Source organism: Mastacembelus armatus, chromosome 10, assembly GCF_900324485.2.
Source record: "Mastacembelus armatus chromosome 10, fMasArm1.2, whole genome shotgun sequence".
NCBI lineage: Eukaryota > Metazoa > Chordata > Actinopteri > Synbranchiformes > Mastacembelidae > Mastacembelus > Mastacembelus armatus.
Window position 1 is genome coordinate 11,831,812 of NC_046642.1, and position 19,307 is coordinate 11,851,118.

At 40.8% G+C, this 19,307-nt stretch overlaps 3 protein-coding genes across 6 annotated transcripts; 2 read left to right on the forward strand and 1 right to left on the reverse strand.

Moving 5' to 3' along the window:
• Positions 1-254: 254 nt before the first annotated feature.
• Positions 255-7,481, forward strand: tbc1d10c (TBC1 domain family, member 10C). The gene is made up of 10 exons (XM_026329720.1): positions 255-396; positions 783-923; positions 1,961-2,060; positions 2,241-2,348; positions 2,835-2,941; positions 3,124-3,238; positions 3,414-3,479; positions 3,681-3,870; positions 4,064-4,221; positions 4,445-7,481. The coding sequence occupies exons 2-10, from the start codon at positions 787-789 to the stop codon at positions 7,121-7,123; spliced, it is 3,660 nt and encodes a 1,219-aa protein (XP_026185505.1). The 5' UTR covers positions 255-396; positions 783-786; the 3' UTR covers positions 7,124-7,481.
• On the reverse strand, positions 7,470-12,792 carry rad9a (RAD9 checkpoint clamp component A). Of its 2 annotated transcripts, none has more exons than XM_026329725.1 (12): positions 11,708-12,792; positions 11,533-11,572; positions 11,321-11,394; positions 11,148-11,196; positions 10,446-10,560; positions 10,207-10,306; positions 9,919-10,025; positions 9,506-9,612; positions 9,264-9,328; positions 9,082-9,183; positions 8,261-8,492; positions 7,470-7,907 (listed from the first exon to the last, which is right to left on the reverse strand). In XM_026329725.1, the coding sequence occupies exons 4-12, from the start codon at positions 11,157-11,159 to the stop codon at positions 7,800-7,802; spliced, it is 948 nt and encodes a 315-aa protein (XP_026185510.1). In that variant the 5' UTR covers positions 11,160-11,196; positions 11,321-11,394; positions 11,533-11,572; positions 11,708-12,792; the 3' UTR covers positions 7,470-7,799. The 2 variants fall into 2 exon arrangements, with proteins under 2 accessions (XP_026185510.1, XP_026185509.1); XM_026329724.1 differs by having other exon boundaries at positions 11,533-11,603.
• On the forward strand, positions 11,468-18,078 carry LOC113144049 (uncharacterized). Of its 3 annotated transcripts, none has more exons than XM_026329723.1 (7): positions 11,468-11,605; positions 13,092-14,545; positions 14,669-14,763; positions 15,884-16,310; positions 16,490-16,622; positions 16,749-16,957; positions 17,432-18,078. In XM_026329723.1, the coding sequence occupies exons 2-7, from the start codon at positions 13,658-13,660 to the stop codon at positions 17,675-17,677; spliced, it is 1,998 nt and encodes a 665-aa protein (XP_026185508.1). In that variant the 5' UTR covers positions 11,468-11,605; positions 13,092-13,657; the 3' UTR covers positions 17,678-18,078. The 3 variants fall into 3 exon arrangements, with proteins under 3 accessions (XP_026185508.1, XP_026185506.1, XP_026185507.1); XM_026329721.1 differs by having other exon boundaries at positions 11,474-11,610; XM_026329722.1 differs by having other exon boundaries at positions 11,516-11,640.
• Positions 18,079-19,307: the final 1,229 nt, after the last annotated feature.

Here is a 19,307-nt window from a genome sequence, read left to right on the forward strand (position 1 = left end):
ATCACGAGTAGACCAGGCAAGAGGAAGCACTGAAGCAAGAGATATCATCAGTGGAGAATATTATTGGTCTATATTTATCTCTGATGTAATGTTTGATTAAATCATATTTGTGCCATAGAGTATCACTTCCATGACAGCTATAAACTCTATTCCATAAATAGTAAATTGTACTGTTTCATTGTTTTTCAGAGGGAAGTTTATTTAAGGGACATCATGCTTTAGTAAGATTGAGAGAAGGGGTAGTGGTAGTGAGAGTGAGAGAGAGAGAGAGAGAGAGAGCAAGCAAGCAATCAAATGAGCTAGAGAGAGGGAGGAAGTTTGTCTTCCTCTCCCATCACTGGAAGATCTCTCACTTCTTCAGCGACTGAGTGATCGAACATGACGGAAAATTACACGGTAATCACAATTAAATGCTTATTTTAAGCAGTTCTCGTGGTTTGTTACATGTAGGTCCTGATGGTGTGGATGGGAGGAAGTTGACTACTTTACAGTAATGCTATAAATCTGAGGCAGCAGAGCTCGAAACCCTGAATCAAATATGACAAGTGGTAAAAGTACTTTAAAATGTTAGGAACTACAGCAGAACAGTTGTACACTTATTCAATGGCAAGATAACTGTGCACACTTCTACTCCTGATAATTGTGGACAGGGTTGTGGTATTGACGATGCAGGAGGTGTTGTAAAGCTTGATACCTCAGACACAGAGCCAGTTCAGCTTCACAGAATCACAACGACAAGAGTACACAGCCAGTCAGTAATAAGAGCCTCCTTTTCTCTTCAGTAAGATGATGAGTTCATCGAGTCCAGTCCAGAAGAACATCAGTGAAGAGAACAGCTCTGGATCTGATGCAGGGTCAGAGGTCAGTCTGGAACCCGAGACAGACCGGTTTGGCTTCATTCTGACCAATGGATCCACAGCTGGGTGAGCACTAACCACATTTGTGCTTATGTACTTTCATGTACTGCTACAGGGATTGGTACTGTCAAGTAGTCTATACTACTTACTCACTTTCAAATTGTTTTCAGAGCAACGGTTTATTTAAAGAGGTCAAATGGTAGAAAAATATATGTTAAATATACTTAAGATTAAAATATGGTCCTTTGGTTTCTGTCATTTTTAAAAGCAATGACTGAAAACGAAATGCAAGACATCAAACAAGACAAAAGTCTATCCCAGACCAACTGGTAGATTGCAGGTTACTTGTGGTTTTCTTCCAAAGCAAGACCACGCCTGTGTCTGTACCCAAGACATAAAGCCAGCTGGCAAAATAACACACTACACTACTAGGCAATACAAATAACAAAAAAAGTATATAATGATTCAAACAAGAGCAAAAAGTTACTACTAGGTGAGAAAAGGCCTCGCCTTTACTGAAAGTAAAGCTTGAACTTTACTAGATAAATAGATAGATAGATAGATAGATTACAAGATGTTTTTGGGTGCTTATAATTCTTTGAAAATGTGTAAAATACATACTTAACAGGTGCAAAATGCAATCTGAACATTGTTTACTTTGAGACAACATCAGCAAACCTTTAGAGAGTCAAGTGACTCCATATTTACATTCATACAACAATGGAACTAAAAACCGTGGTGGTCTGTAGATGTAGCACTGCAGTATAAATCAGTATAAGACCAGACGAACAAACTGTTACCTGTCATCTTAACACGTTCCCCATTGATAACATCCTGACCAGTTGCTATGGAGACCTCACCCTGCTAACGTGTGGTTTTCCTGTTTCCTGTCTTGTTTTTCGGCGCACTCTTTCTATAATGACAACACACAAAAGTGCAAGCAGTAGTTCTGCATGCCGACCTAAAGGTCTCCAGTTAAATTTCAGTTTTTAATACTGTGCACTCCATGGATGAGGCACATGGGACACTCTCGTTGCTGTATGAACATAGTTGTTTCATGTTTAAAATGCTTAGCTGGTAGTTTGTACTTTGTTTTGTGTCAGGAGTGTGGGCCCACCCCCTGAGTTGGTCAGGCAGAGAGAGGTGAAGTGGATCAACATCATTCAACAATGGGATCGCATCTTGCTGAAGAAGACCAGTAAGGTGTGTCCCATCGCTGACACTTAATAGCTGACACTTAGAATTAAGGATGACAGGCCTTTTCCACAAAAGACACAATAAATAATGTAATTCATCATGTCTAGTTTCCATTTGGACTGATTCACTTTCATGCTCTTGATATTGCTCATGCTTGAGTCACTGTCTCCACTGTTGTGCCTTCAGATCAAAGTGCAATGTCAGAAAGGTATCCCTGCCTCACTAAGAGCTAAGTGCTGGCCTCTGCTGTGTGGAGCTACTGACAGGATGAAACAAAACGAAAAGCTCTACCAGGCAAGAAAACAAAACGCTCTCATTGTGGTAAATGCTTTCAGAGAAGAAGCGACCATGGGTGGTATATTGTTTCAGCAGCAGACTCGGTGTAAGAATGTTTGGTACCTTTGTTGCAAAAGAGATATTACATTTTTTGCTGAAACAACATGCTGATTAGTCGTTCTACAGGAAAATAAAGCGACATACTTGAAAATTTTTATCTGGCCACATATTCCCCAATATGAGGATTTCCTGCAATTCTCAGTTATCTCTGTAAATCAAACATGTTTGTAATGACAACAAGCAGTTTTAGCACATCCTCTTGAGCTCTGTGAACTTGTGATGTGCAAATGTCACTATTTTCTGACTTCTAACTTGGCGTTTTCTGTTTCATATCATTATAAATGGAATGTCATTGGGTTTTGGACTGTTTGTGCAGATTGACTGATATTTTAAAGACAAAGTGTTTAGTGTTTGTAGATATTTCATTATCTGTCTCTGTGACAGTCTCTGGACTCGCAGCCTGCTCTGCAGAGCTGGGTTGATGTGATTGAGCGGGACCTTGACCGACAGTTCCCCTTCCATGAGATGTTCCTGTCGAAGGATGGACATGGGTATGCAGCATCTCTCTCTTTTTGGTTTTATAGCTGAAAACTACAGAACAGATATACTGTTTCTGGTCATCTTTAATTCCTGCTACTCTAGTTAGGTGACTTTGATCTAAACAGAATTATAAGTGTTAAACTTGTGGTTAGGCTGATCAATTACTGTGGTGCATGTGTTTGTATACGGTTAGGCAGCGCGGTTTGTTCCGGGTGTTGAAAGCCTACACACAGTACCAACCAGAAGAGGGTTACTGCCAGGCACAGGGGCCAGTGGCAGCGGTGCTGCTGATGAACATGCCTGCTGAGGTAGCGATCATTAACACGGTTTAACTTTTCTGAAATAAAATTTTGTCAAACAATATGTATTATTTTCATTGCACAGACATTTGTTTCAGAAACATATTGACCATGGTAGTTAAAAAAAATTCACCTATCAACCAACTAACTGGCATCCAATGTTCACCTTATGTAACCCTGGCAGGAAGCCTTCTGGTGTTTGGTGCAGATCAGTGAGCAGTACCTGCCTGGGTACTACAGCCCTCTGCTGGTAAGGACATGCTTATTCTGACACATGTACAAACTGTACCTGACACCTGTCAGATAATGTGCATACAGGCCAGTAAACTGGTTTTGTTGATGTGTTCTGTTAAGTAGCTAGGACTTAGCAAACCGTTGCAGATTCATTAATGTAGTGATGAATATGCACCCTGTGGATCTCTCTCTGAGCCTGCTGTGATGTGATGTGTAGGAGGGAGTCCTGTTTGATGCAGCCATGTTGACCTGGGTCTTGAAAAGGACGTGTCCGGCTGCACACAAACACCTGCAGCACCACGGAGTGGAGCCCCTCATGTTTGCCACTGACTGGCTGATGTGTCTGTTCACACGCCACCTTCCATTCAACACTCTACTTCGAGTCTGGGATCTATTTTTCTGCTACGGTACATGGTTACAAATGATTTTCTAAAATGCACAACATGAGAAACTTAGCTGTTGCTTATTTAGCGTTATTTGTGGAATAAGAATTTTTGTCATAATAACTCACAACAGATTCCGTGTTTGATGTGGCACACGGTTCCTCCGATGTCATTTCTCCCTCTCAGTCTACTCTTACCTCCCCTCTTTTTTGTGCAGGTGTGCGGGTGCTGCTCCAGGTAGCGGCGGTGCTGGTGCGTCGGGTGCTGGGCCGAGCTGAGCAGAGAAAGAAGTGCGAGGGCCAGATGGAGACTCTGGAGAAGCTGAGGGGCGTAAGGGAGGAAGTCCAAGAGGAAGATGATGCCTTCATAGCTGAGGTAAGAATGAAACACATGGCTGGTGCAGAGGAAGGCAGAGATAACGACAATCTGGTTAATGACCTACCAGATATTTCATGACATATGTAGGTTTCCTTACAAGAAAATTAATTTGAATGAATTTGAACATGAATTTTATGATTCATGAGTTTAAGGACATTTTGTCTGTGTTCGTTAAAGCATAAAAAAAACAGTGACACCAGTGTTGGTCCTCCCTTTGCAGGTGTGCTCAGTGCCACTGTCAGCTAAAGACCTGGAGAAGCATACAGAGAAGGAGTTACAAAAGTGGAAGAAGGAAAGACCCTCTTCCACTTTTGACCCCAGAGGTCGTTGCCAGGGGTACCGGATGGTGTGGAAGAAGGCGCTACAGAACAAGGAAGACCAGGACAGGAAAGAGAGAGAGACAGGGAACCTGTCCATCCCTCTTGCCCGCTCAGCCTCCACTCTGTCACTGTCTCCATCCCTGCTTCACAAGAAGTGGAGAAAAGGTGGAAAAGGTAATACAGGTGAATGGGAAGGTGGAGGCAAAGTTGTGAGGCATCTTTCAATGGGAGCGAGGGAGGACTGGAGAAACTGGACTGAGTTAGATTTTAACAAGGTGCAGGGTGTTCAGGAGGAAGAAGACACAGTTTCAGAGGAACACAAAAAGCAAAGCAACCTGAAACTAACAGAGCAAACAGTAGAGAAAAATCTTTTAGAAGAACCTAAAATGATGGAAACAATCCAAAACATACAAAAACAGCACCCAGAAGAAACAGTAATAGTAAAAGAACAGATTGAACACGTGGAAACAAACACTGAAAATAAAGAAAGCCAATTCAAAGAGGCAGAGAAAACTGAAACACTTCCAGATCAGACAGAAGAAACAAATGTGGGGACAGAACCAAACCAAAGTCCAGATCAGACTGTTGAAAATGTTATTCAACCCACTGAACATACATCTCAGCATAAACAGGATGAGGACTCCCACAGTCAGTCCCAAGTTGAAGAACAGCAGAATCACAAAGGTCAGGACCAGGAAAGTGAGGTCAATCACACAAATGAAGAGACTAGAACTGTAAAAGTGGAAGAAAGTGCTCATACAACTGCTGTAGAGGAAAATCAAAGTGAGCTACGGAAAGATAGTGATTCAGACACGAACACAGATGAAGAGATGCAAGTATGCATAGAGACAAATGAGAGACAGGTGATTGAGGCCGACATTATATCAGAGGAGGGGACAGAAACTACAAATGTCCAACAGGGGAGGGTGGACACAATCACAGAAATTTCAGAAACAAGAAGTGAGACAGACAGTAGTGTTGAAGCACCAACTATCAAACACCCAGATCCTTCAATAGAGACAGAAACACAACAGCAACAGGAGGAACCGATCACACAATCAGACAAAAGCTCACAGGGAGAGGCATTTGAGGTAAAATGCCACAGTTCTGAGTCATTAGCAGAAATGACAGAGGAGACCTACACCCAATCAGAGACAGAAACTGATGTAGCGGCACAGAATCAAGAAGGGGCGGAGGAAAATGCGGCCACAGAGGATGAACTGGTGGCTGAATTACTCAGAACAGACTCAGAACAGCACACGGACTCATACACAAAGACAAAGGCAGAAATTCTGTCTTCATCCGAATGCATCCAGCAAGGAGAAGCTGTTAGCGCAGAAGGCGACACAGAGACACAGCCAGAAATACCAGTTGCACATGAAATAGTGACAAAGTCAAGTGAAGTATTTGGTCAGTGTTCAGAAAAAGAAAATGATTTAGTTGCATCTGAACCCACACAGGAAAAAGAAGACTCAGAGGCACAGGTTGAAATTTCTACAACAGATCAAACACAAGCAGAGAAAACACCAACTGAAACTCAGACAAAAGAGGAGACCACTGACACCGTAGCACCTCCACAGAAGGAGGGGACTTCAACACAAGCTGAAGCAACAAATCTCAAGACCGAGTCTGATGACAGGAGGAGTTCACCGGAAATTAGTATTTCTGAGGAATCTGCACCGGAACAACTGACAAACCAGGGCACAGTGGCTCCTTTGGGGGAGGAAAAAAGCACAGAACATGTTCAAGAAGACACTGTAGGAGCGAATGACACCTTCATTTCTACTCCTAACATGACAGACAGTCCACACACTGTCAGCACAGCGCCAGTCCAAAACAAAGATTATTCCCAGGCTGAGTCAAGTAACCTGGCAGAAGCCTCTGGGCACTGGCGCCGGTCTTCTGGTGATTTCTGTGTCCGTAAGTCTTCCAGCACCCGTGGGTCCAGGTTAACGCGCAGGCTTTCTGAGGATCTCTTCACCACCCCACAGAAAGCAAGCCAATCACAGCCTATTGCTAGTCACCCAGAAGTTAAACACACTGAATCACAGTCCAGTCCTGAAGGTGTAAACACAGCCCAGACTCCTCCTGATGTTACACCAGAAGTCAAACCGCCACTGTCCACAGAAGTAACAGAGAAAACAGAGGCACAGCAGGAGGCACAAGCCCCCCCTAAACGTTTTGGTCTCTTCCGCAGACTGAAAGGAGACCAGCCCAAAAAGGCCAAGGAAAAAGGGGTGCAGAAAATGCAAATCCCAAAAATCTTAATTCAGGACTTCAGCGATGGAACAGAGACAGGGAAAGTGGTTGATGAAGAAGGCTGGGAGAAACTGAGCTCCAGGGAGAGGAGGAGGAGGCGGAGGGAGCGAGAGAGAAGGGAGAAAGAGGAGGAGCGGTTGAGGAAGAAAAAAGAAAAGGAGCTAGAGAAGGAGAGGGTGCGAGAGAGAAGGAAACCACAGACAAGGGGGAAAAGTTTTCAAGTGCAAAAAGAGAAAGGCAGCGATGGTATGCCTCATCCTGCAAAGACTGGCTCACAGACACTTAGATATTCTGCTTCTTATGCTGAATCCTACTTTTGATAAACATTTGTAATAGTATCTGGAGAGATGTGGTCTGGAGTATGTGGCTGCGGTTAAATCTTTTCATTAGGCTCACCAGTAAGAAGTGGCAGATAAGACAGTTTAAATTTCTGCATCATGGTAATAGCTGTATTGTACTGTATATGATAAAGGAGCTCTGGGCATTGCTTATATTTAGCCAGTGCCTTATTTTTGCTGCACCTTGTTTACTCCAGATCTCAACCTTCTAGATTCTACCTCACTGTCACGTCTGTTGAGGCATCGGTAAGCAGACATTACCTTCATCCTAAGCCTTTGTCATACTTGAACTGTTTGACATGTAAATAAATAATAAATGATGTTTACATACTTTGAAAAATAACTTTATTTTTTTCACATCTTGATTGAAAACTGAAGAGACTACACTGACTCCAGACAAGTACGTTTGTGTGTAGTTTCACAGAATCCCACATTTATAGTCGAATACAAACCTGGAATACACTGTTTGTACTGATGACCTCTGCCAAGTTTAAAAAAAATATATATATATATATATTACAAAATTTAAACAGGCCAAAAAAATATGAAAATGAGGGTCCATGCAGTCCGTATCGTATTGTGTAACTATAATACATGTGCAGCCACTTTCAAGTCAGTCCATCTCGGTCCTCTCATCCATCAGTCCACTATCACTCTCTTAAGTGTCATCCTCGCTGTCACTGGCCAGCACATTCTGACTTTTCATTGGCTGAGTGCTCATCTGAGAAGACGGGGGAATCATTGATCCAAAGAACAGGGAACAGAACTGTGAAAGGATGGGGGGAAAATTTAATAAGGCTAGATTTTTTTTTTTTGTCTGGGAAAATTAGACACAAAACACAAAGTTTCTGCAGGTAACATCATCTGAACCGCAGTCATTTGTCATCTGAGATCCAGTGCGGACTACATAACTTGTCCTGATTTACAAGTATAGACAAATATAGCAATGAAGACATACTCATGCTTATCACAGGTTGTTTCAGTTGTTTCAATCAAGACAAAGACAATAAAGTCAAATACTAATTTTTCTGTCATAGAATCTGGGATGCCTCAAGACAAATCAATACCTACCTCAAATTATAACCTCAAAAAAGTTTTAAAAAGAAAACAACAACATACCTTCTTATCAGGAGGTCTGCCAGAATTGGCTGTTTGATCTCCCTCCTTCTCTTCCTCTTCACTGTGTGTTCTTGTCCTGTGATTGGCTGCAGCAGGTTGCTTTGGTAATGGAGGTGTGGGTGGACCTTTCGACGAGGGGCCTGGTGCAATGCTGGTATCCATAGCGATGAGGTAGGAGTCTATGTCGTCATTCATGAAGTCATCGGGAGGAGGAGGTGGCAGGGACTGTGCTCTGAGAGACGTAGGAGAAATATGATATGAATGAGGAAGAGAACGATTTAAAAAATGTCACAAATTCCTGACAGTGACAGTACATACACAATGTAAAAAATTCAGATCACAGCTCAACTGCCTTAAAGCAAACTTAGTTCAGTGACATTTTTCCTAGAACTGTGTTGCTCCTCTTTACCTAACTGACATACCATATGCACGATGATTTCTTAAAACTCTACTTAGCTGCTTCGAATATATTTATTGTGAAAAAAAATTATGTGTAGTAGCCTGATGTCAGGCAGGAAATCTTTATTTAGTATGCCTCTGCTGGAGAAATGTGCTGTCCAGAACACCCACAGCTTGTGATCAGCTGTTTCTCAGAAGACCACAAGAGCATTTAACTGCATTTCTAAAGTTTTCCTCAATTATGTTCTTGTCCACCAGGTGGCATGTCTGCACAGGAAATGGTGATTTTCTATCTGTCAGTAGAACTGACAAAAATGTGTTGGATGAGTGACAAAACAGTTTGACTTTCACTTTGTTCTTCCACTGGACTTTTCAATTCACTAACAAGAAAAATTCAACCTATCAAATTTTTTTAACTTTACCGTTTACTGTTGTTTTTACGATGGTTGGGCTCATCATCAGAAAGCGTGGCCAGCACAAAGTTCCCCTCCAGGACACTGTCTGTTACAGAAAGCACTACAGGACTGAAACACAAACAAAATGCAAATGTCAGTGCACTTGGGCCATAAATGATCAGCTAACATCTGTATGTGAGTTTGCTTACCTGCCTGGCTCATCAAAGTACATAGAAATAGGGAGACCAGTAGACTCTGCAAACACTAACAAACCCTGAAGGAGAAATGACAGTACTTGTCATTTGTAAACCAATGCAAGAAATCAACACAAAACTACATATTTTAGATGCCTCCACCATGCACCATCATCTCCCCATCTAAAAATGGTTCTAACTCTCCTGACTAATCCTCCTTTTCTTATTGTTCTGTCATTGCCTCTTTTCTGTCTTACTCGTAACTCCTTTAGGCAAAAGGTGACACTGTTGTGAACTTGGACAGCAAAATGGTCAAATTCATCTGAGGCCAGACAGAGCTCAGTCAGCATGGCCTTGGATTGCTCTGAGAGGAAAAAACACAGCAAGAGAAACAGAAAGAAAAATAAGCTTCTAATATTAAAAGCCTAACTTTTATTTTTGGATAAATCGTTCATTGCTACATTCTGATTTAATTCCATACAAAATGCAATTATGCTATACATTGATGTTTCTGTATATATTTTCCCATGCACTACAATGTTGACATTTCTAAATTACATTAATGTCCATTTAAAGATTTGTATAAATCAACACTGTGTTATAATTTCATAATTGTTCACAACTTTTATAAATAGCAGGTCTGGGTGAAAAAAATAGACTACCAGGTCACCTGCTTCATCATCCACATGGTTCCTGACCCACATTCGTTCATCACTCACTGATACGGTCACTTCTTCCAGAGACGAAGGGAAGTGCACGACTGTGTCCACCAACAGCCTGACAGTGAGGGAAAACAAAGATAATGTGAACATCTAGAGAGGGAGGTGGGCAGAAAGTAAGCAAGAAGCTACAAAGCACATAAAAGACATTTTACTTTATTTACAAACCAGCAACAAATGTTAGAGAGGGGGTGACGACAGAAAGAAAAACAAGTTTGAGTCTGAAAGTTTTCACAGACCTGGGCTGGGCCTTAAACACGTTGGCACAGCTGTCCCTATCAAACACCGCCTGTAAGCTTTCACTGTCCTGGAAAGACAGGTTATGTGTCTTCAGGAGGCCTGCAGAGAAAATACCAACAGACACTTACCTATAAAGTGCAATGTGATAGATGTATGATGTGCTTGAATGAATAAAACCTGTCACATTAACGAGAAGAGAAAGAAATGCCAGTCATTTGAGGAAGTAAAGCACCAATACCATGTTTGCAGTGTAGAGTGAAGGTGAGGCGATTCTTCTGATCATCCAACTCGATGTGACATTTTTCCACTGTTTTCTCCAGAGACGCCAAAGACCTGAACACAGCTTGCACACTCTTGAGTCACACATGGAGAATTAGAAAAAGGAGAAACAATAAATAAACACAAGAGGAGAGGACCATGACTAGTTTAATATGCAGGGAAATATTCTGGTATTAACCCAATAGTCTAGACTGAAGTTGACATGAAAACAAGTTTTTAATCACATTAAAGACATTTTAGGCATGTGCCTTTCTTTGATCTTTAAAGGTAACCTTTCATCTGCTTGCTGACAAATGTTCTACCCTGTGACATTACAACTGTTAACACAAGGAAGCCTGGAGGTTTTGTAGATAACCACAAGGCCATACCATGGCAGCAACACAACAGGAAAGATAATGCAAAAGAAACTCTAATGTTCATTAAATTATCAGACTCTGCCCTAAATAATGTGAATGCCATCAGTTATACCAAGCCATGGATACTTGTACCTCAGGGAGGCACAAGTAGAGGGATACAAGCACACAAAAACAGAAATTGTGTTTTAATATGTATGTAAACTAACTGACAGCATCAATGTGATTACAATCCATGTAAATGTACTGAGCATAAAACAAAAATTGTATAAAGCATTAGGGGAGCTCATCTGTTTCTCTCTGCACACCTTTATTGGCATCTTGCAGCGGAAGGTGTGCCCAGCAGGAATGGTGTACCTGCACAAGGAATACGAAGGAAAGTTGGCTTAAAGTTGTGATGTTCAATGAATGTCGCTCTCACTCTCTCTCACACGCACACACACACACCACGGTGCTGTTTATACACACGCACGGTCTGCACCTGCTGAAGAAGAGTGGTGCGAACAGGAAACAAGCATATGCCGACCGAGCAGAGTTGACAGACCGCAGGGCCAGCTACAAGAGACAAAAAAAAAAAAAAAAAAAAAATCAGACTATTCACTGATGCACAGTTCGCACCGACAGGAAGCAGCAATGTATCAGCATGGCAAGAGGAAGTTGTAAGTGTTAGGTGACAATTTGAGAGCAGCTCACCCCGTCTTCCTCAGGCTCCACATACAGATCATCACCGATCCTGGACAGAGAATGGATGGCTTTGGCCAACACTGTACGGTACATACGCAACATTATTGTTATTATTAGGTAATTGATGTCATATTGTGATACTTTGGCTAAGGTTAGGGTTGAAATGGTAGGAAATGCTTGCTACCTTTAACGTTCCCTCCCGTTACGACGCAGTCCATTTTTGCGAAGCTGTTACACTACTTTTGCGTTGTTAGCAAACTAAGGCTAAAGGTTAGCCCAAACTAGCGGCTAAACACCGCCAAGAAGTGAAATCGTGATATTTAAATGGTTTGCACATCGAATAGAAATCATCCGGGACCTGAAAACATGCTCCGTTTACTTATTACTTTACTTTTATCTTTGTTCTTTCGATAGCGGATCAACTCAGAATCCTGCACTGGTCTTATCGTTGTTTACGCCGCCATTACGTGCTTCCGCTCTATAGACCAATCAGGTAGACCATAGCTGGATGGGGCGTGGTTTACTATAAGCATGCGCAATGAGTTTCCTGAACTGTAAAGAATTGCTTATTTCTATCTAAATTATTTAAAATTGTATTTTATATTTTTAAAAATGTGGTTAGATGTTTACGATGCCTGATATAAACGGTGACCATTTTACATTTGTAAATCTACAGTATGACGTTGTTGCAGAAAACATATAGTTCTTTGCTAATTTGATTAGTGGTAAAAGAGCATAATTTAGTCAGTCAATTACTGTGGTATATGTAAGTACAATTCTGGCATAGTATACTTTCCATTTTATAATACTTCTACTCAACTATATTTCAAAGACAGATTGATGTTTCTTACTCCATTGTATTTATGAATTTATGTTATCTTTAATATGAAGATTCTAAATAGGCTCCTAAACATTTCATGGATATATTATTATTAGTAGTAGTAATAGTAGTAGTAGTAGTACATTCTTTGGTGGTATGATTATTATTTTGAAATTTTACTGTTTGAATTGCACATTTAACATTTTGTCGTTGTTTTGGATTCGATACATTTTTAAATTGAAAAAAAATGGTAGGAAATTAAAAAAGAAGGGGAAGCTACAGTTGTATAGTAACTAGATTTGAGCTAACATCAACAGTTTTTAAGAAAAGCAAATCAGATCAAACTTTTTTGTGCTTCAGTACAACGTGTCACAATAGGGGATTCTGCTAAACCAAACATGTTTTATTCCTATAATAACACAAAAAAAAACAAAAAAACAATGGAGTTCAGAGAGTTACTATAAATTAGGTTATTCCAAAGGTCATTGCAGGCCTTTTCAATTTCTTTCATACTGAAGACACATAAATAGCTGCTGGTCTCACAAAACGCCCTGTAATTACCATTCAAGAGTCACAGTGGGAAGAAAGAGGGTGTGTTTGTGCACATGTGTAAGCAAGGGATTCAGGAAGAGAAAATAGGAAGGAGGTGAGGCAAATATAAAGATGGGATCGGAAAGAGAGAGAAGGATAGTCACTGTCAAGGCACAATTATCTCACCTCACTGGTTTTTCTTGTTGGTCTGCTTCAGTGTGTAAGATATGAGGAACGCTGCTGTGCGTCGATTCTCCTCACATCACCGATGGCATAAGTGACTGTTGGAGAAGAAGTTTGACTCAAACAACCTTCCTATATTGAAGCCACGGACATTTGATGAAAGAGAAAACCTTTGAAAGGACATAAGAGGACGCAAGTCAGGAATTGCTTTGAAAGCAACACGAAAAGAGAGTCTGCAGCTAAAGCTTTTGAGGATTATGGAGGAGTGGCTACAGTGTGGCAGCAAAGTATTTCTAAGAAGAAGCAGTCCACGCAGAGAAAAAGAACTTCTATCGTAGCTGAGGATACCCCTATGGGATGGACATTTAATGACATTTGTGGTGAGAAAGTACTAAAAGGATAACCATAACAACCATAACAGGAGTCTAGACAAAAGGTGGACAAATGAATATTGTGATTTTTAAGTATTTTCTTCTGTCATGATTGTCTGTCTCTTTTTAAAGCAACATACTGTTTAGCAGACTCTATCGTAGTGTTTATGTGTGGAGATTGTCGTATTCTGTGATTTCTGGATTTGATACACAGCAGTTTTGCTCCTAGATGTCTCAGTCACAAAATCCAAAAGACACTCAGGCCTTGCTTCAGTCCATGCTGCAGAGACTGAAGCTCCAGCCAGGAAGAGAGGGCCAAGCATTCCTGCACACTCATGTACCCACACCCGTTGCTTCCAGATGGGAAGGTGATGGGGGAAAAGGGGCCTCCAACCTCCAGAAAATAAGCAACACTCCGGTAAATAGCTTGGAGTTTGGTATTAACGGTATCTCCTCAAAAGAGTTTGGAGACTCTGTTGCAGACAAAGATGGGGGAATACAGCAACCAGGTCATGGCAGTAAAGTGGGTAGGGGTCACATTTCCTTCCCCTCACAGAAAGACAACACTCATGATGGCACAGGTTTGAATAGGATGTTGGGACAGACCACATCGCCTGGGATCACCCCAACAAGAACAAGGCAGCCTTTTCCTACTGATTCACCTAAGGATACTGATATTACTTCCTTTGGTAGGACTGATAGGGAAAGGGTGAGTTTTGGCAGTTCTGTAATAACAAGGACTGTTCCGAGTAATATAGACTCTGTCACAAGCATTGGGCAGAATCATAACCAGGGTTTTACATCCAGAGCCTATATGTGGTCCCTGAAGCCCACAGATGATAAACCTGACATGCAAAGTCAAGAGAATAAAATGCTGCATCCGGGAAATGGAGAATTTGGAGCTTTGTCACAAAGCAACGGCATGCAGTTTGTTGCATCTAGCCAAAACACAACAAACAGCAGCTCTAGAAGAAAACAGCGATCATCTGAGAATAAAACCAGAAGATGGACACAGAAGATTAAAGAGAGATGGAGGGACAGGCCTGCAAGTTTTTCTAAAAAGGGAAAAGAAAAAGAAGCAGGGCACTTAGACCAGAAGAGTGAACCTTTAACTGAGGTAAGTAGTGTATTTTCATCATACCTTCTTTCTATAGTCAATATTAAAAACAATAAGCAAATACAGGTTTCACCTCATAACCAGCCACTGACAGTTGAAAATATGATCAACACATAAAATAAGGAAGAAGAAAGGACCCCCCCTTTACCAGATGACAGTGATCCCAGTAAGATCTCTCCTACACACACTGAAGTCAGCACTCCTGATGGGCACAGCAGGTAATCAACCATCAAACAGTCATCTTAAACAGTATCTTAGTCCTAAAATGTATACCCAAACTACTACTGGAGCCAACATGACACAAGCTTGAGGTTCTCACAGTCAGGTGTCTTGATTTGCTTTTGGGTATATATGGGATATGTGAGGTATTTCTCTTTCTAACCACAGCTGTGACTAGTTTGATGTTTGTCATTCTGATTTGCCAAACACAATATCATATGTCAGCAAGCATCTTCTGTTGCACTTTCGTATTGCAATGACATGACATTTTCATAACATGCCATATAAGGAAACATCATCAACTACTAGACCAATGATGGAATGAGTATTCAGATGTTCCACTTAAGTAGAAGTAATGCTACCGTGGAAAAATACTGTATTAGAAGTTACCATTGGACAGATTATGGAGTAGCTAGTATATTTATTGTCACAATAATTATTACACTACCACCAACATTGAGTGCAGAGTACACATCTACCACCTGCACACCGAGGGCATAAAACTAGCTATAAATGAAGCACACATCTATTGTCAATACCACTTAGTTCACTTCAGGATTCTGGTGGGATAGAGCCAATCCCAGGTGACCTTTGGTATACCCTGGACAGATCACCGGTCTATGGCAGGGCTGGGATTTAGAGACAGAATCTCATATCTACAGGCAATTTAAACTCACCAATCAACCTAATCCCAATCTGGATGCGTTTGGACTGTGGAAGGAAGTCAGAGTACTGGGAGAAAACCCCCACTGACACAGAGAGAACATGCAAACTTCTCACAGACAGACCATATTTTAAAACAGGATTCAAACCCTGAACCATCTTGCTGTGAGGTGACTACTGATCACCACACCAATTTGCTGCCCTTGAAAGTTGAAATAACTTACAGTAATAGAAAAAGGTAGTATAAAAATGCAAACATAATCAGTGGAAAAAAGGAAAGCAGGTGCAAGCAATGATAATCCCAAGATCACTGTGTGCAGTGTAAAACAATACTATAACAACAATGACAATGGAGCTGTATGGTACATAGATACATAGAGTACATGTTAGTATGCTTAATAGATCCTTTCTATAGGTCTACTGTTTAAAATATAAATCTTTTTTTTTTTGTGGCAGGTCTTCTAGTGACTTTGAGTTTGGCCTGGGGTCATTCAGCCTATTGGATGAGATCGTCATGGGTCAAGAGTGGGCTAAGTTTCTAAACCCTAACCAGTCAGCCCCCTCAGCCATTCAGAGACCCACAGGGGAGAAACTCAGATTCACACCAAATCCTTGTGATAGCGGTCAGTCGTCTGTGATTCTGAACCAACAAGGAGGAGGGGACAACCCGTGGAGCTTCAGGGGTACCAATACATCACCTGTTTCAAATTCCAGCATAGCACACATACCACCCTATGCTTCAGTACCTATCGGCATAGATGTTTCAGAAGGGAATCAACAACAGTATGTTCACGGAGAAGCTGATCAGTCAGAGCCAATGGAAGATGGTTTCCTTGGAGACAGTGGTCCAGGACAGAAATATGCACCCCCATCCTTTGTAGAGGTTAGATGTTACTAGTGTTTTCATGGAAATTAATTTAATCAAAATTCTGTTCTTCCAATCCATATGTGGTCATTAGTGTACAACATTATAAAAAAAAAAGAAAATCACCTCGATGTTTTTGTGTGAATTTTTACTTCCATTTTTAAGTGGGTCACCCTATAATTTGTTTTGACTTACAGCCCGCAGGTGTTGTAGACATCTCAGTACTGAAGAACCGAGGCCTCAACAGGAAGAGACACCATCAGTCAGCTGAGAGGATAGACGAGAGGTTTCAAACAAACATAACAAGCGATGGGAAAGACCTGGACAGAGGTCAGAACAACCAAACACTCTGCATAAGCAGATATTTCAGGAATTTGTGTTGAAAAAGGTTAGAGGTTGGTAGTTGTAGCTGATACATATGGATGAATTTAAGCTCTTCTGTGTTTCACTTTGCAGAAGGATCTATATCTCCACCGAGCATGACCAGCAGCCATGTGATGGATGAAACAGGAGAGTACCGACATGATAACATCACGCTAAAATGTGATGTTCCCACCCCACTCTCTTCATCCTTTTTTAAACCTTTTGTTCCTCCCCCTCGGGGTGTCCTCAAACACTCCATATCCCAGGAATCAGAGTCCTCAATGGAAACAGTAATAAAAAGGGTGAGAAACAACAGTCAACAGTGCCTCCTTCTGGTAGCAAATAAAATCTAAATATCTTTGAAAGTTGCATTTAGATAAGGTTGAAGTGGATATGAACAGTGCATATTAAAAAGCTGGGTTCCATAATGAAATCATTTGATTAGATTTTTTTAATATTCAATGACTGTAATGTTTATGTTTAGAATTGGTTCATTTTTAGTTTATATTATTGATTCAGTTTTTTACATTCAGCTGAATGTGAAGTGCACTTGGTAGGAAAACTTGCAAATAAATGTAATTAATTAATTGGAAATGTAATTAATTATAATTAAGGTAAGATGATACAGTACTAATAAACCTCATAGAAATAGTGAAGCTGTGAAATGAAAGCAATGCTGATCACTCATATCTGATATACCAAATAAAACATTTCAGTGTTATTAAGTACTTTATTTCTGCTAATTCTCTTTTCTCTGTCGTATTTCTCTGGATCAGAGGCGAGTGGAGGAGAACCGTCGGGTTCGTTTTTCAGAGGAGGTGATGTCCATAGAGGCTCCAGAGCTGGGTCTGGACATGACGGACTCAGAGGAGGATTTAGGATCAGAGGTGGACTCTGTGATAGAGCAGGAATGTGAGGTGGTGCAGGCAACATTAGAAGAGGTGGCACCAGTGCGTCGGCATGCCCTCCCTGCCTGGATACTGGCTCTGAAGAGGAAAAACACTGGGAAGAAACACAGATAGTCACTGTAGAACTGCAGAAATGAGGACTGATTTGTTTTCCTTAAAATTAATGGGGGAAAATGAAATGTAACCGTATTTTGTCTCATTAGGCCAATAGTATTACACCAAACACATACTGCATCATACGCTTACATTTTGGGGATTTTCTTTCATTAGTTTTTTGAAAGACATCATGTTATGACTTAAGAGACAATGAAATGCCATGTTAAGATAAACCTGAGCTTTTTATTTTTTTATCCATAACAGTCTTTTTTTGTTATATCACTCTCTATCTATCTAAACTGGATTATATACTGCCAGTGTTGTATCAGCTGCATATTTTATGTGTTTGTCAGTTTAGTTGCTGGAATAAATATTCTTCCATCAGCTTATACAGAGTTTATGGGAGATGTTGTCCTCCTCTTCTGCTGCCATCATGACTCATTCTCCATATCCTCTGCCTTTTGGTAATGGCCTGTCTGGTCATCCTGGAAATTCACCCCCAGAGGAGGCAAGAGATATGAGTTGGAGCTGAAGCAGAGGCTGTAGACTGTGACAGTCTGTAGAAACTTACCATAGACTGTTTGCTATTGGTTTTCTGGAGTCAGAGAACAGCACCTGGATTTCTTCATCCTTCTTTCATCTGTTACTGACAGAATAGTACATCCTGACAGTATTTTCAGCCTCTGTTATGTGATGTGATGCTACCATATAAACACAGCATCATGGGAACAGTAAGGCTACAAGGTTAATTTAAACTTTAAGGAATAGTTCAACATTATGCAAAAAGGCTGATTTGCTTTACTTCTGTGAGTTAAGTGAGTTGACTGGAGCCACTACTGACTGTATGCAGGTGTCGGTTTAATCTGACATCTCTGCTGGGTGTCTGTCAAACTACTGCACTGGACAAGAACGTAAACCCACATGAAAGTTCACTCTGTCATTTTTACATGTTGGCTTTGTATGGATTAAAGAAATAAGATATAATATGTTAATCACTGAACTTTAGAGGAGGTCCCAGTCAGAGCCAAGATCGCAGTTTCCTCCCATCCACAGTCTTTGTGCAAAGATAAGGTACTGTAATTTCATGACTACAGTACAACAATCCTTCTTCTTTTCTATATTAAAGTTACTTTCCTACCATCTTGTAATCATGGATACGGATGCTGGAAAATGTGTCTTAGCCACATTTTGCCCTCTACATGAAAAACTAGAAACAAACTCTTTCTCTCCAACTACCAGTCACATTTATTAAATCTTTTGAATAGATAAAAACAATTTATTCATTCACTTCAAAAAGAGATCTAAGACATCGCTAGGAGAGATAGAGTATTTTATGTATCATATTCACTGTATTATATTCTGTCCATGCATTATATTGAATTGTGTGATTAAATTAGTACATCCTCCCTTCACAGCTATCTTCTCTCATCAGTCACTGTCAGGGCCATTAAAAGGCTCTTTAGCTGTTCTGTTAGTGCCCACGCATTATTGCAAAACAAGGGGGTGTGCAGAGAGAGGAGTCGGAGGGCTTTAATGTACAGTATGTGCTTCTGTCTGAGCGGTGAAGACTGAAAGATGATGATGCAGATGTCTGAGATAAAGCTGTATGAATACACCAGGGGAATTAACAGGGAAAATAAGAATCATG

What these genes read in the sequence shown, in the direction of transcription:
- tbc1d10c (XM_026329720.1), top strand. Translation starts at nt 787, where the DNA reads ATGATGAGTTCATCGAGTCCAGTCCAGAAGAACATCAGTGAAGAGAAC. An exon ending in TGCTGAAGAAGACCAGTAAG is followed by an intron (nt 2,061 to 2,240) that starts GTGTGTCCCATC and finishes TTGTGCCTTCAG; the next exon opens with ATCAAAGTGCAATGTCAGAA. An exon ending in AAAACGAAAAGCTCTACCAG is followed by an intron (nt 2,349 to 2,834) that starts GCAAGAAAACAA and finishes TCTCTGTGACAG; the next exon opens with TCTCTGGACTCGCAGCCTGC.
- rad9a (XM_026329724.1), bottom strand. Translation starts at nt 11,741, where the DNA reads ATGGACTGCGTCGTAACGGGAGGGAACGTTAAAG. An exon ending in TGGAGCCTGAGGAAGACGGG is followed by an intron (nt 11,395 to 11,532) that starts GTGAGCTGCTCT and finishes TGTCTCTTGTAG; the next exon opens with CTGGCCCTGCGGTCTGTCAA. An exon ending in CGTAAAAACAACAGTAAACG is followed by an intron (nt 8,493 to 9,081) that starts GTAAAGTTAAAA and finishes TACGTCTCTCAG; the next exon opens with AGCACAGTCCCTGCCACCTC.
- LOC113144049 (XM_026329723.1), top strand. Translation starts at nt 13,658, where the DNA reads ATGTCTCAGTCACAAAATCCAAAAGACACTCAGGCCTTGCTTCAGTCC. An exon ending in ACTCCTGATGGGCACAGCAG is followed by an intron (nt 14,764 to 15,883) that starts GTAATCAACCAT and finishes TTTTTGTGGCAG; the next exon opens with GTCTTCTAGTGACTTTGAGT. An exon ending in TGGGAAAGACCTGGACAGAG is followed by an intron (nt 16,623 to 16,748) that starts GTCAGAACAACC and finishes TTCACTTTGCAG; the next exon opens with AAGGATCTATATCTCCACCG.